This window comes from Malus domestica, chromosome 11 (assembly GCF_042453785.1).
Source record: "Malus domestica chromosome 11, GDT2T_hap1".
NCBI classification, from domain to species: Eukaryota; Viridiplantae; Streptophyta; class Magnoliopsida; order Rosales; family Rosaceae; genus Malus; species Malus domestica.
The window spans coordinates 13,053,476-13,070,089 of NC_091671.1; the positions used below are offsets into that span (position 1 = coordinate 13,053,476).

A 16,614-nucleotide genomic window follows, 5' to 3' on the forward strand; every position below is an offset into this window, starting at 1 on the left:
AACTGGTTCAGTAGGTTTTTCTGCGAAAGCTTTGGGTTGTTGGATTTTTGCAAATTTTGCAAATTTTGCAGATTTTGCAGATTCACAGTGGAGGTGAAAAAATGAAAGAGAACCGACATAGTTTTTTGTGTTGTTTCCCACAGATGGCGCCAAATATTGATGCACAAAACCAGAGGTCTTGGAACAACGTAAATCCGACCGTGAATATGCAAGAAAGTAAATAACACAAGATGTATCGTGGTTCACCCCAAGGTTTGGGCTACGTCCACACTAATATTGTATTTCTCTGTTTGTGAGGGAGAAAGAGCTCTGAATATGAGAGTGAGATCTTTGAGAGGATTAGGGGCTTAAGAAATGGCCTCTGAGGGTGAGAGTGAGGCCCTCCAATTGTGAGGGTAATGAGTCCATTTTATAGAATAAGGGCTCTTTACTTATTACATATTTGCCCCTTCCTTTATTACATAATTACATTTGAGTCCGCCAAGTATTTATACGAGATCTAAATACGGAGACCCTAAGTATGGTACAAACACATGTTATTGATGGTGTGTGAGACAAAATAAAGATTCTAGCATCATCCAAAGAAAACGAAATTTATGCAAACACACCAATACACACATAGAAAGTACTAAAGCTTAACAAATAGTGATGACTTGCAGTTTCTTGATAAGCTCCTTTAATCCAAAAAGTTGATTGAAGCTCGAACTAGTTTTTTAGTGTGGCTGCAAAAAGAACATAACTTTTAACTTCAAAACCCAAAATATCTTCACTATAATCCACTCTAACTCTCTCAAATTTCACTATAATCCATTACCACTCTCACCCGATTCTTACAAGCAAAATAAACTCAATTTTGATACAGAACCAGACGTTGAAAACCAAGCACAAAACTTGAGGCGTAATGTTTCCCAAGTAATTTCTTTTTCGATACAAGGGAATTAACATCCTAATACATGGATGATTCTGCTTGGTTAATATTGACTTTTCAAGGATTGTGTATTATTTCTTTCATAAATGCATTACGATTGTTTAGCCGTATATAAGGAGATGAACTCTTCTTGAGTTATGCCACAACCGGTGGACTCCTAAGAAAAGAGAACAAATGATTAACCACTTAGGAGACACACTTAAGTGGTTGCTTTAACCCTACTTAAAGAGAACAAATGATTAAGCACTTAGAAGACACACTTGAGTGGTTGCTTTAACCCTAACCCTACACACTTGAGTAGTTGCTTTAACCCTACTTCCAATACTCCCCCTCAAGCTGGATCCAGAAGATTTATGGATCCAAGCTTGGATAAAAGTTGTTGAAACTGGTGAGAGGCCAAGGGTTTGGTGAAAATGTCGGCCAATTGATCACAGCTTCTGGTATAATGGGTCTGAATCACTTTCGACTGGACTTGTTCCCCGAACATAATGACAGTCAACTTCAATATGTTTCGTCCTCTCGTGAAACACTGGGTTTGATGCTATATGCATTGCTACCTGATTGTCATAAATAAGGGCATGGGGAGAGTTGTAAACACGATTAAGTCGCTCAGAAAACCCTTTAGCCATATCAGCTCACACTCAGTGGAGGCCATTGCACGATACTCGGCTTCAGCACTTGAGCGTGTGATGACATTTTGTTTTTTGCTCTTCCATGTGACTAAATTTCCACCAACAAATGTATAGTAACCTGTTGTGAACTTACGATCGATTGGGTTTCCCGCCCAATCAGCGTCGTAATATCCCATGAGTTGTGTGTTTTCATTCTTCTTCAATATGATGCCACGACCCACAAACCCTTTTAAGTAGCGTAATATCTTCTTAACAAGGTTCAAATGCTCAATTGTGGGAGAGTGCATGAATTGGCTTACGACACTTACAGAATATGTGATGTCAGGTCTGGTGATTGTTAGGTAGATCAACTTACCAACAAGCCTTTGATAATAGCGTATATCAGTGAGTGGTGTGCCTTCCAAGCTTGGTTTGAGCTTGCTATCCAGATGAGTAATTACAGGTTTGGCATCTCTCATGTTAACTTCCTTGAGCAAATCCAGGATATACTTTCTTTGATTTAGAAATAGTCCATTGTGAGAAGTTGCCATCTCTATGCCAAGGAAATACTTCAATACCCCAAGGTCTTTAATTGCAAACCTTTGTCTGAGTGACTGTTTGAGTTTGAAGATCTCTTCAGCATTGTCTCTTGCAATTATTAAGTCATCGACATAGATCAACACAACCAATTTGCCCACAGCTCCAGTGCGAACAAATAATGAGGAATCGACATTGCTTCTTTTGAAACCAACACTTGTAAGAACTGAGCTTAGCTTGCCATTCCAAGCTCGGGGGGATTGTTTCTGTCCATAAATTAATTTATGCAATTTGCACACTAAATCATGCTCATTGCTTTGAGGGTGCCCTGGTGGCAATTTCATATAGACTTCTTCTTCGAGATCACCATGTAAGAATGCATTCTTCACGTCCATTTGGTACATGGACCATCCCTTAGGGTGTGGGACGGGACGGAACAGAGTGGGACGGACGCGTTCCGTCCCACGTTTGGTGCGCTTAAATTGTGTGGAACGCCTGTCCCACGGAACAAAAATGGGTTAAATTTTGGTTCCACATACCCCCCCTGGAACGGGTTGTTCCATCCCGTGGAACACAAATTTATAATTTTTTGGACAACAATACCCCTCATCTTTTTCATTAATTCCACTGTCTCTCTCCTGTAGCCTTCATCTCTTCGAATTTGTTCCTCTCTCCCGTAGCCTCCCTCTCTTTGAATTCGATCCCAGCAAATCCATCTGAACCCAAACCATGGCTTCCGGTTCACTCCCTTCGCGCTCTACCTTCTTCTCCGGTGCCGTCACCTCCGCGCTCAACCTTCTTCTCTGGCGTCATCACCTCCACGCTCCACCTTCTTCTCTGACGCTCCACCTTCTTCTCCGGTGTCGTGCAGATCTGTTTTCGCACGAAGAGACTGACGGAGACGATGAGTTAAAGGCCGAGTTTTTGTACCCTTTCTGCGCCGAGGATTTTGATGTCATTGGGCTTTGCTGCCACATCGACGAGGAGCATCCGGTGGAGGCTAAGAACGGGGCATTTTGTTCAATTTCACCTTTTTTAGTTTAATTTTGTAAGTTTTACAGTAAAAATGGTTGTTTGAATACGAACTTTCAAGATTTCATTAGTTTTTCCCTAAAATAATAATTTGGGATTTTTCTGTGTCTGGTTTGAAGAGAAAGAAATTAAAAAAAAGAGAAATATGGGTTTGAATTGAAGAGAAAGAAAATGAAATGAAGAGAAAGTATGGGTTTGATTTACTAAGATTGATTTTTACTGGGATCAATCTGGGCATGCGAAGAACACGAAACGGATGGAAGAAGAGAAAGCAGAGAAACGGGAGAGAGAGGGAGAGTCAAATAAAAAGGGTAAGTTAGTCATTTAACCCCGTTCCGTTTTGTTCCATCTTGCTAGTACCAAACATGACACGAAATCTTTGTTCCGTCCCGTTCCGTCCCGTCCCGTCCCGTCCCGTCCCGTCCCGTCCCGTCCCGTTCCGTCCCGTCTGCGTACCAAACGGTACCTTATTGATAGCCACAGACAATAGAACCCTAACTGAGTTCATTTTCGCAACAGGGGCAAACGTTTCTTTGTAATCTACAACGAAAGTTTGAGTGAATCCCCTAGCCACCAACCTTGCTTTATGTCTCTCAATTGAGCCATCTGAATTGAATTTGATCTTATAAATCCATTTACAACCCACAACCCTTTTTCCTTTTGGAAGTATGGTTATACTCCATGTTTTGTGTTGATCTAGAGCTTTAAGTTCTTCTTGCATTGCTTCTTTCCACACTTCTTTGTTGTTAGCCTCATGGAAATTCTGAGGCTCACTACAACTTGCAATGTTAGTTAGGAATGCAGCATGGGAGTGAGTCACCTTTTGGTAGACACATAATTGGAGATTGGATGTTTGGGTTTGTAGGTGACGAGGTCTTGAAACCTTGGGGGAGGTTATCTTTCACCCATTGGATTGCGTTGTGGGGCTGTTGTGTGAGTTGTCTCACACTTGTTCACATCTTGAGCCATACTGTGAGGATCATCTTGATTGTCACCATCTTCATGCGTTGTACCATCAGAGTGAGGGCCTTCATTGCCACTTTCAGTGAGGGATGCCTCAGTGTTAACATGACTGAGAACTCTATTTGTTGAAGCATCAAGGTCGATTCTTGGTAGAGGAAACACCTCCAACATACACTCTCCTTGACTTGTAGTTTCAAGTGACTTGCTGTAAAAAGGTCAATCTCATGGAATCGAACATCTTTAGACACAATCAATTTCCTCAATTGGGTATTATAACACTTATATCCCTTTTGTGTAGAAGAATAGCCAAGGAAGGTGCATTTAATAGCTCGAGGGTCCAATTTACCTCGATGATGAGGTTGAATATGTACAAAGCAAATACAGCCAAAGACTCTAAGGTGTGAAAAATCGATTTTCCTACCTTTCATGACCTCAAGGGGTGATTTAAACTCCAAGACTCTGCTAGGTAACCTATTTATGATATAGGTAGCTGCCATGACTCATTGGGACCAAAATTTCTTTGGTACATTCATTTGTAGCATTAGTGCTCTAGTTTTTTCAATTAAGTCACGATTTTTCCTTTCGGCTATGCCATTTTGTTGAGGTGCGCTAACACAACTTGTTTGATGCATGATGCCATGAGTGCTCAAATATTGTGTCATGATATGAGATGTGTATTCGGTTCCATTGTCAGACCTTAAAGTTTGAATTTGAGAAGTGAAATGGTTTTTAACAAGATTATGAAAATCCTTAAAAACTTCCATAACTTCATTCTTAGACTTTAGGAGATACAACTAGGGCTGGATCGGTATGGGATCCCGATCCGAAAATAGGATCCCGAATCTCAAACCGATCCTTTTTGGGATGAAAATCCGAATCCCGATCCCAAACCAAAATTTCGATATTCCCGAAATATTTTCGGGATTTTGGTATGGTTTCAGGATTCCAATTCAATAGAAATTTGGCTTCTTGTTAATAGAAGAAGCTGATAAATTCATTTTAAACCTGCAGATCGAGCATGCAAAGCAGAAAAGAAATCGAACATGCAAAGCAGAAATCGACCATGGAAATCCAGAAATCCAAATCTACCAAATCCACATAAAATTAATCCAGAAATCCCCATAAAATTAATCAAGAAATCCAAATCCAAATCAAACCAATTAAAAGCTCTAAATAGTAAATCCCTAATTTATAAATCCTAATTCAAACCCTAATTCAGAAAAAGCTTCAGAGAGGATAGAGAAGATGGGTCGAGCTTCGAAGATTTGAGAGAGCTTTCGACAGTAGCTCCTTCCTCTCTCTGCTTCTCAACACGAAGAGCGCTGCTCTCTGTCTCAGGAGTCAAAACCAAACTTAAGAGCTTTCAGTAGTAGCTACTAGCTCCTTCCTCTCTCTTCCCTTCTCTGCTTCTCAACCTCAAGAGAGCTGCTCTCTGCGCCTTCTGTTAGTGGGAGCCAAAAGCCTCTGCTTTTGAGTTGGGAAGTGGGAGAACCGAAAGCCAAAAGCCAATTTTGTGCCTTTTCTTTTTTAATATTATTTTTCTGCCTTCCCTTTTTTTTTAATATTATTTGTGTGCCTGCTGTTAATGGGAGCTAACCTGCTTTTGAGTTGGGAAATGTGAATTGACTTCTATTAGTCGGAGCCAAAAGGCTCTTGCTTTTGAGGTGGGAAGTGTGAATTGAAAGCTAAAGAAACAAAACGTTTCGGGATTTTGGGAATACCAAACGTATGGGATTTGGAAACCAATCCCATACCGAATACTTTGGTATTTTTCGGGATGGGAATACCGAACTTTGGGATGATTTTGGTTTGGAATTTTTCGTTTTGGGTTCGGGATTTTTTCTGTTTGGTTTGGGAATTTCGGGAATTTTTTCCAGCCCTAGATACAACCATGTGGCTCTAGAGAAATCATCAACAAATATCACAAAATACTTATAACCATCAAAAGATTCTAAAGTTGGTCCCTATACATCCGAATGGACAAGTTCAAAACACTTACTAGCCCTGGATAAGGAAGAGTTAAAAGGTAATCTAGTGGCCTTAGACAAGTGACAGGTTTCACATGAAATTACATCCTTCCCTAAGTTTGGAAATAAAGTTGACAAAATGGGTGGAGAAGGATGAGCTAAACGTTGATGCCATAATTGGTTTTCTTGGATAGAGTAGGACTTGGCTTGAAACCCTCTAGGATTACTCTTTGATATGTAATAGAGACCATCTAGATAAAACCCTTCACCAATCGTCTTCTTGGTGGCACATTCCTGAAAAACAACATTATGAGGGGAGAATATGGCTAAGCAATTTAAGGTATTTGTGATTTTCCCACAGATAGGAGTTGAAATGGAAAGGAATGAACATATAATGCCACCGACTCAATTTCATCAGATATTAAGTTGATTTTTCCCTTTCCTAAAACCTTTGCATTTTCACCATTGCAATTGAAACTTGGGAAGGATTTAATAATTTTTCAAACTTATGAAACTTAAACACATGGTTGGTCATATGGTCTGTGGCACCCGAATCCACAACCCAAAAATCATGCAACATATTTATATTAAGAGTAGTTTTGAAAGCTTTCATGATACCTTGCATGTCTTCTTGAGGTACGTGTTTCGTGTCGACCAAGAAACCAGCAAACTTGCCTAGCAAAGCTGTTGGGTTTCCATCTTCAACGTGGTCACTTCCAATCCCTCATTTCTTTCTTTGAAGATACAATGCAAACTCATTCATGAGTGCAGCTGGATTAGCTGTGAAGTTCTTGACTGTGTCAAACACATTGGAAGAGGAGGTAGATGCATGATTTGCTCGATGTACATTACGGTTCACTCTTTGTGAAACCTTGTTGTCCTTCATGAAATCAGGTTTTAATTCTAGATGTTAAATCCAACATGTCTCCTTAGCATGGCCCGTATAGTTGCAGTGTTGGCACTTCAAGTTTGGATGCTTCACTTTGTACTTCTTCTCGTTGATTAGGTAGGCCCTTGCTTCAGATACATTGGCTTTTGTACCAATGTTCATGACATTCCTCCTTACTTCTTCACGTTGAATTGTTACACAAATACTAGTGAAGGAATGAAGTTCAGTGTTCATGAGTATGTGGCTTCGTAGGTCTTCATATTCTGAGTCAAGACTAGACAGAAGTTGAAATATCTTGTCTTCTTCTGCTCTCTTCTGTGGCAAAGTCGCATCAGTGGTATGAGGGCGATATATTTCCAACTCATTCCACATGCTTTTCATGCTACCTAAAAGTTGTACAAAGGGCTTACCTTCTTGTTGCAGGTTGGAGATGTCCTTCTTTAATTGGAAATCCCGTGCAGCATTGTTCTGACTGCCATACATTTCCTTGACAGTCGCCCATAGCTGGTGTGAAGATTCAGAGTAACTGAATATTTTAGCTAGTTTACATTACATGGAATTCAGGAGCCATGACATAATCAACTGATCATTGCTAAGCCAAGATTCTTAAGCTGGTGAGCAAGCATCAGGAACTTCGATGCTTCCATTTATAAATCCTAACTTGGACCTTCCACCTAGGGCAAGCGATACAGCCCTCGACCAAGGCAAATAATTAAACTCATTCAACAAGACTGAGCTTAATCTTTGATTTGGGTTAACATCCACCTCAGGCATATTCACGGAGGAAAAAACTAGTGACCTTTCAGCATCAGACCTAAGAGGATTGTCTTCAGCCATTTTGAATATTGGACACGTTCAGATGGTAGTAAAGCAGAAGCAGGTTATTTTTCCTGCTCTGATACCATATTGACTTTTCAAGGATTGTGTATTATTTTGAGTTATGCCACAACTGGTGGACTCCTAAGAAAAGAGAACAAATGATTAACCACTTAGGAGACACACTTGAGTGGTTGCTTTAACCCTAACCCTACACACTTGAGTAGTTGCTTTAACCCTACTTAAAGAGAACAAATGATTAACCACTTAGGAGACACACTTGAGTAGTTGCTTTAACCCTACTTCCAATAGTTAAAAACTCTCATCCTCTGCTTCTTCAAAGCTCAAAACTTTCACACTCAATGGATCAAATAAGCCTTGTATTTAATACCCTTTAGTTTGATCTTTAAGTCTTTAAATTTATTATTTATTTTTGGTCTGATTTGAATTTGTGGGTTTTGTCTCCCAATCTCAAAAGCATTTATAATTTTGTTCAGAAATCTCATAAATAAAAACAAAATGCTCCCATAATTCCTAGTCTCTCACAAAACCCCCAAAATCACTTATAGATAGACATACCGGGTATTGAGCAACGTTTCATCTCTTTTTGATGGAACTCTTTCAATCAAACATTTTCACAACAAAAAACAATCCTTAATACCCAGACCTAACTTTCTTGTTTGAATTTTATCAGAATTTTTTTATACCATATAACTTGCCAATTTCCTTTGTGTTTGAGAAAATAAACTGCTTTTGTAAAGAACTTTTGAATTCTAAATTAGGATAAATTGCTTACCTTTAGCAAAATGGGTTCTATTGATGTTCTTCCTAGGCAACGGTGAATGTTTGGGTGCCGTTGCTGGTTGGGATTGTGCTAGTTGTTGCGCACGTGGTGTTGAGGTGGACTGATGAGTTGCTGTGGACGAAGAGAGCTCTGCGTTGTTGACTGGTTATGCGGCGCAATTCTGTTGATTTGGATGAATCGGTGGTGGTGGTGGTGGTGGTTTGGGTAAACTATTTGGAGAAACAACTCACTGTTGTCGAGAAGAGGAGAATGATGTCACGTATAGCCAATGACAGCGCCCCAACACAACAAATGCATCTGTATGGGCAAATTCGTAATTTTACTGTGAAGATGAGAAAAGAAGGAAGAAAAAAACACTTGAAGATGAGCAATTTCGTCCTTTCACTGTGCTTAGGAACAGCGAAGCTACTAAACTAGGTTTTAGTATATACAGAATTTTAGATAGTCTTAGTAACGTGTTTAAAGGTTTTTTTTTTTGTTGAGAAAAGTACGATATTCATTGATAAGATTTAGCAAATACGTACAAAACTAGAAGATAGGGTGTCACATTGGGTTTCAATAAAAACCTTATCGGGGATTTCAACCCAATCGAAGTGAAAAAGAGTGTCATGCATCAAACTACGTAATAGTACTATCCTCAAGTAAGAGATCAGTAATATCGGGGGTTCTTCAAACCACACTACATGTTGTTCTAGAGATAGCCCCACCCTTGCCAATTTGTGATATGTGTGGATCAAGTTAGTTTATTAGGGTGATTGTGTGCCCGCCATTTGTGCTCACATTTAGGAGGGGTGTATTCAATTGAGAATTAGAGAGATTTTAATGGATTTATAAATACATTGATTCTTATGGAGTTTAATTGGTTTGTAGAGATTCCATGTAAAATTTTGATTCAATTCCCTTGAAATCTCATAGGAAGAGGTGAGATTTGTGGATGCTTAAAATACACTACAAAATCTCTCTAATTCCCTCTAATTCCTCAACTTTTTGAAATTCTTTAAAATCAAATTCTAATTGAATACACATGGAATGTTATAAACTTCTTTAAAATCCTAATTGAATACATCCAGTTTATACGGATTTAATATACTATCTTAAAATTCTGATTAAATACATATTGAATTTCAGATAATCACTTAAAATCCTGATTGAATACCCCTAAATTCATTAAAATAATTAAAATCCCTCAAAATCCGAATTGAAAACACCCTCTTAGTTTGCCATATGTGAAGATTTATTTATTTATTTAATCATCTCTCTGATTAGCAAGGTCTTAAATGCCGATAATATCGGCGGAATATCGCCGATATTATCGGTTTTTCGCGTTACCGATATTTTAATAGGTATCCAATTAGTTTTCGTTAAAATATCGTTCTCTCTCCGTTGTCGGAACGGCAGCCGAGCTCCGTCGTCGCAGCTGCCAAGATCTGCGCCTCTCTCTGCCAAGATCTGCGCCTCTATCTGCCAAGATCTGCGCCTCTCACAGGTGGTGATGGTGCTCGCCGGAGTGTGCGCCACTGTGGTGGAGGTCACGGTGGGGTGGGTGTGGTGTGTCTCCCCTCCGCTCGCTCGCGCCCTGTCTGTTATTTCTGCGTCGGAGGGTTCATGCGTCGCCGAGTTGCAGAGACGAGAAGGAGAGGGAGAAAGACAAGGTTGCTGATGACGATGGGTGTCTTCCTCAAGCAGGTGCGATGGTGTGCGTGTGTGTATGTGGGTCTCGGTGCAGAGAGAAATGAGAGAGATGAGAGTTTCGAGAGAGATACGACGCCAACGAGAGCTTTTTTTTTGTTTTTTTATCTTAAAGAGAGGTCTGAGAGAAAGGGGAAGAGAAGGCCGAGTAAAATGAAAGGAGGTCCTTGAATTATTGAGAGATATCTCTGAGAGAGGCCTAGGATTTCTAAAAGATAATCAGAACTGGGAAAAATAGGGCACATCTTAGCCTTTATTTTGGAATCCTAAGAAGTTCACCACATGGATGCATGACATGTGTGCATGCCATGTCTATTGAATGGGAAAAGTCTGACATGGAAAGACAAATAGCCGTTTGGGGCTCTGGGCTCGAGGCAAGACAGAAAGTGCTAGGGTTTTTTTTTCTTCTGAAATGAACATAAGCTGCTAAATTCGCATATATTATAGTTGTTGCTAAAGATTGACACCAGTATGGACTTGGACGTGTTGGTCAACATGTCCTCACAATCCCCAAGTTCTCCAGTTTGAACCCTTGCGCCCATCAAATTTTTCTTTCTTTTTGATGCGCTTTTCCCATGGCTCTAGGTCTTGATTTCGAATCCAGGTGAGCCCTTTCCTTTTCCTTTTTTTTTTCTTTTTGTTTTATTATTTGTTTATTTTAATTTATTTGTTTCTTTTATGTTTTTCCTTTCTTTTAGTTTCTTTGTCTTAGTCGTTCGTTTTTATTAAAGTATGATGTAAAATCAATTATCTCAAAAATATGTGTTTTTAAATTTTGGACTTGTTTGTTGGATACTTTTTTTGCATTTTATCATTCTTTTATTATGAAAATATGCTAAAATATCACTTATGTTTTTGTGAAAATATGCTCAAATATATATATATATATATGGTTTTGTTTTGAATTCTTTTTTTACTAATTCATTATATATAAATGATTATGGTGTGTTTAAACTTCTTTCATTAATTACTACATATTTTCTATACTCACAATGTTTGCCAGCTCGCTATATAATCAACTTAAATCAGTTAAATCTATCATGCAATGCATTTCCTTCCAATTTTTTGTAATAAACTAATAGATAATTGACTAAATAAACATCATGTAAAGTTTCAATAAAAATTTCCAAGTTTTTCTTACAATTTCTGTGGTTTTCATATTATTTTTATCGATATCGATAATATCCTGATATTTTTGTGTTTTTGGACTACCAATATTTCTGATATCATCGATATTTTATACCTTGCTGATTAGAGAGTTTATAAAATATCGTCTTGTGCAATTTTGAAATTTAGACCAAGGAGAACTTGGGGTCTAAAGACAATATTTGGGTGTCCATTAACTTGTCAAAATTGAACCCAGTAGCCCAATAGCCACCACAACCCTCCAACAGCCCGTTACCCAAGCCAGCCCACCCGTTAGCTTTCCTTCTCCTTCTCCCCCTTTCCCCGTTCGGCACTCAGTCACACTCCCACGCTTCCACGGTTCCACCCCACCAAGCTTTCAGCCTTGTTCCCGACAGGTACGTCAATTGCTCTCTCTCTCTCTCTCTCGTCCGTTCATGTTTTCTTCCTTCAGAATAAATAGACGTGTTTAATCATTTTTCAAAAATGTATTTTTATGATTAATTATTTTATGCTGTGAATTTTTGGTCGATTGCCCCCTCCACTTCACAAGCAAGTAATAATCCAGGATTAGGAAATTATGGGTTTTTTTTTTAAGCATACGAAAGGGTTTGCGTTATTTGAATTTTTGAGGTGTCCTGGTTTGCTTTTTTGTTTTGGATTTGAGCATCACAGTCCTTTACTTTTTATTTTCCTGGTTTCTTCCATTTTTTCCTCAGTGTTTGTGTTTCCCTCTACTTTTGGATAAAGATTTCTGATGGTTTAGTTTTCTTCTTATTCTAACAGCTTAATGTAGTTTGAGATCCTGCAAGAGAGCTAAAAAGGTTGAACTTGGTCGAGGAGTTTCGTATTTGTTTCGTTTGAGGTACAATCTTACTACTTTTTGTGTTCTTTCGTATCGAGTTCATTGAAGGTTGATTGACTATCATTGTTTACTTCATGTTATTTGTTCATGCTTTGAGGTTGTAGTTTGCCCTTTGATCTAGTAAATCAAAATACGATTGTCTCAGTATATGAATTTAGTGAATTTACAAAGCGTTGCACTGACTTCATAATGCTATAACTTGTACAGAAAACTTGTACCGTGCGCTAGTCTGGGTTTGGTGTTTCTTACCCTTAGTAGTAGTGTAACATCCCACATCGCCCAGGGAGTGGATCCTGTAAGCGTATATTCCCATCTCTACCTAGCACGAGGCTTTTTGGAAGCTCACTGGCTTCGGGTTCCATCGGAACTCCGAAGTTAAGCGAGTTCAGGCAAGAGCATTCCTAGGATGGGTGACCCACTGGAAAGTTCTCGTGTGAGTTCCCAGAAACAAAACCGTGAGGGTGTGGTTAGGGCTCAAAGTGGACAATATCATGCTACGGTGGAGTCGAGCCCAGAATGTGGTGGGGGCCCGGGCCGGGATGTGACAAGTAGAGTTACAGAAGCTAAATCTTATGTTATGTGTTACTTGCTTCTGGTTCTACTTACGGCTAGGGTAATCAGAGGTATTTCTGTCAGTTGCTTTTGAGTAGAATCAAATATGTTTTGGTATTTATCTCTAAGACCGATATATGGTGGCATTGCTGTTAATAGCATGTACTTGGGTGAAAATTAAGGTTAAGCATTATAATATACCTCTGGCACTTGGATAACCTTTCTACTTTGTGGAACTTCCAAATATGCAACTTCTTTGCTAGTAACATGGAAATTTGTTTTGACGAGCATGTTTATTTTTTCTCCTTCCCTCTGCGGAGAAAGGGAACTCTAAGGTAAATTGATATTGTTGGATTTCCCTGTCTTCAATCATCAGCCCTACAACTAGTCTTACAACCACTAAGGACTAACAAATCAGTGTCTGTGTGAAACTTTTGAGGTAGCGGAGCAACAAAGAATGCACGTTCCTTTCACTTTCAGGATTTCAGTTTATCAGATGGTTTTCTAGGTGGGAGTGGGAGTCAGATTAAATTTGTGTACCAAAGTTGGACTCAAATTGTTTCGGAATGTCTATTAAGATGTATTTGAACTTACAATTTTGGGACCCTGGATTTATTCAGTCCTGTATATCTTGGCAATCAGGCCTACAATAATGCATTAGTTAGCATGTTGTATTTGAAGGAATTTTTTTTAATTAAATCTTTATTTACCATGTCGAAGCAATTAGTATTTGGTTCTACGTGTTTGATAAAAGTTGGGTGGAAGGTGCAACCAGTTTGATTCAAGTGTGTGTTATCACCGTTCTGTTAGTGCTTAAATGAATTGGGTTAGAACTTACCCTGTGGCAGTGGGTTACGATAACTAAAAGTGTCCCTGTACACCCCTTGAGGAGAATTAACTACCAGAGTTTAGTATCTTTGTTTGGTTGATAAATGTTTTCATATCCAATATGCTTTTATTAAACGAAAAACAGCAGGACTGCCTCAGAATGACGGTTGTGAAGCGGTATGTGCTACGAATGTTCATATCATTGAAGTACATAACAGCAAACGTAGTGGACAGAAATAATGGCAGGATTGTTGTATCAGCATCTACAGTTGAACATTCAATCAAGGGCTCACTTGAATGTGGAAGGTCTTGCAACGCAAAGGCAGGGGCAGTTGTTGGAGAGGTGTTGGCTAGGAGACTCAAGGTGGAAGGTCTTGATGAGGGACAGGGACGAGGGATTCACGTCAATGTAAATAACGAAGTCGAGAAGAAGGGTTTTAGGAACCGCACCAAGATTTGGGCTATCGTCAATGCTCTTAAGAACAACGGAGTCAAACTCATTCTTGATGATAACGATGAAAATACTTCTCGGTCGGGTTAGTATTAAGAGCTCTCTTTGTTTCATTCCTTCTATGTGTCCATATGCTGAATATATGTGTGATTGTTAGTAGCGAAATGGACGGATTTACGCTGATTTTACAGAATCCGCAATTACCGGAATATGTATGTTTGGTTTTCTACAGTGCAGAGTAGCTATGATTAGGACAAGGGGAGTGACGGAGCTCCTTGAAAGACTAATGTCACAAATTGCTGTCACTTTTCATGTTTGCGAACTGATTTTTCATTACAATTATTGAATCTTTGTTCGTTTGAACTTTTCCACCACTTGTGCCGATGTTGCTTTAGTACATGGCGAAAAACAATCATGATTATGCAATCTGGTGCGGGTTCGATTCCTATCAATTTCCCTCCAACAACTAACAATTTAACTTATTAATACTATCGTTTGTCAAAATAAAAATATAAACTTTTCTACCATTCATGTTTAGATGCTCAGCGGTACTTGAGTCTTCGGTGGTGGTGTTTGATATTTGTCAACATTGGTTATGTTGGCGGTGGACTGTGCTAGATCTAAAAGTTTATTCTTAATAACAGGAACAAAGTGACTCAGGGTGATGTTTGAGGTTTTATTTGCAACAACCTTTACCAGCAAATCTTGCAGCATCTTCAAATGGGATAAATTGGCTCAGAATTGAATGTTATGCTTTGTCAGGGAGTTGGTGTCATGCATTCCTTCTCATGAAGTTGTATTGATAGTGAGTCGGTGGGGGTTCGTGGGAGGACTTTCACCAAACTGCCAAATTTAAAAAGTTTTGACCGTCGGCTCTCTCAATCCTGAATTCTGATGGATATCAAAACTTTTTTTTATTTTTTTTTATCGAAGCGTTAAATTTTGTTAAATTAATCATCGACAAAATTCAACACTTGATTAGTTAATCATTTGTGAGTCAAATTTTCACATGTTGAAGAACATTGCTCATTTGTTCTGTTCAGTAATATTCCTCCGTTACATGTTAATCAAGATCATGTTATATATATATATATATATATATATATATAAAGCAAATAAATTTGGATGCAACACGAGGAATTTCTTTAAAAGATCGCTAATTCTAGTAATTACCTCCTATTTATGAAGATCATACATTACATAAAGTCCACATTATTTTGGTTTAATTTGAGGCTCTATGAAATAAAGAACTTTTGACAATACATTTGTACCTCTAGTGTTTAAATGCATTTACACTTGCACCGTGATTAGTATAAACATTCCCGCTTCTCAGTATTAAAGATTGCATCTCTCAAAATCACTAGTATAGCAAAATAAAATATAAGAAAAACTTCAAATCAATCTAATTAATATCGGTGTAGTGGTAGTTCTCTTCACTTGTAAGTAGAAGGTTTTAGATTTGATTTTTGTCAAATGCGAAGTTGAACCACATTATTACTGAGGTTAAGCCCACCCAATTTTCTTTAGTGTAAATAATATTGTTGGAGGGATCTCTGAAATTCTCTCCGTAGTGAGAGTCTTTTCTCCTCAGTGAGAATCCGCCGTTGTGCGTGTCTTTGTGTGGGCGTGGATTTGTGCTCTTCTTTTCGTTTCTGTGTTCGTCTTCGGTGGTTGTGGATCTCCATTTTGGGCGATTTCTGAGAGGGGTAGGTGGAGCTATTTCTCCTTCTCTGATTTTCTTCGTTGGGGTTTGTGCTTCCTCCTTTGTGGTGGGGCTTTACTGTCCGTGTCTATATTCGCCTCCTGTGGTTCCGGATCTCCAGTTGGGGGTGTGTCTGAGTGGGGTAGGTGGAGCTTTAATTTATTCTTCGATTTTCCTCGCTTGGGGTTCGTTTTTCTTTTGGTTGTGGTGGGGTTAGTATGGAGGAGAGTGGGCAGGGCATTTATCCCTTCCATTCTTTTATTTGGGGGTTAGGGTTGTACTGGTCGTTCAGATTAAGGGTTTGGGTTTTATTCCTCTGTACTCCAGTTATCGATAGGGGAATGGTAGTCCGGAAAAATCGTGGGCTCTATGAGGATGGAGTAAATATGGGTTTAATTAGATCTCATAGAATTGAATGTTGGATTTGCATTTATGGGTCTATTGAGACTTTGGTTGGCTGCTTTAAAGGAGTTCAGTCCTTTTTGCCCCCAAATGGTAGGTATGTTCAGGTTTATGCTTTTAATGCCGATTTTATTGTGCTTCCATTGGTTTTTAAAGGTGATTTGCGACAGATTAAAGATATGCGACTGTTACCTGCGGGTGTTCCTAAGGTTTTTTCTAAGTATTTCAAGTACTCTGCGGCATCACCGAGGCTTTCGAAGGCGAGGAGTCTGATATCTATGGAGAATCAAGGTGTGGATGAGCTTGTTGTTCATCTGGATCGTTCGCTAGATCTGTCAACAATGGAGATTGGTGTCAAACTGGTTGGTATGGATTTGGCGCAGAGAACGTTGAATAGGTGGGGTATTAGAAACACTCTCAACTCGGCTTGGAAGGAACTGGGTGAAGTGGGA

The 16,614-nt window shown here is 39.0% G+C and overlaps 2 protein-coding genes across 5 annotated transcripts; one reads left to right on the plus strand and one right to left on the minus strand.

Annotated features, from left to right (window-relative positions):
- Window positions 1-1,481: 1,481 nt before the first annotated feature.
- LOC139189436 (uncharacterized mitochondrial protein AtMg00810-like) lies at window positions 1,482-2,471 on the minus strand. The gene has a single exon (XM_070808390.1). The coding sequence runs from the start codon at window positions 2,469-2,471 to the stop codon at window positions 1,482-1,484; it is 990 nt and encodes a 329-aa protein (XP_070664491.1).
- A 9,138-nt stretch (window positions 2,472-11,609) lies between these two features.
- On the plus strand, window positions 11,610-14,429 carry LOC103447919 (uncharacterized). Of its 4 annotated transcripts, XM_070808278.1 has the most exons (5): window positions 11,623-11,760; window positions 12,149-12,227; window positions 12,435-12,850; window positions 13,767-14,143; window positions 14,291-14,429. In XM_070808278.1, the coding sequence occupies exons 4-5, from the start codon at window positions 13,768-13,770 to the stop codon at window positions 14,308-14,310; spliced, it is 396 nt and encodes a 131-aa protein (XP_070664379.1). In that variant the 5' UTR covers window positions 11,623-11,760; window positions 12,149-12,227; window positions 12,435-12,850; window position 13,767; the 3' UTR covers window positions 14,311-14,429. The 4 variants fall into 4 exon arrangements, 3 of the variants coding, with proteins under 3 accessions (XP_070664379.1, XP_070664378.1, XP_070664380.1); XM_070808277.1 differs by lacking the exon at window positions 12,435-12,850 and having other exon boundaries at window positions 13,753-14,143; XM_070808279.1 differs by lacking the exon at window positions 12,435-12,850 and having other exon boundaries at window positions 13,756-14,143.
- The last annotated feature ends 2,185 nt before the right edge of the window (window positions 14,430-16,614 follow it).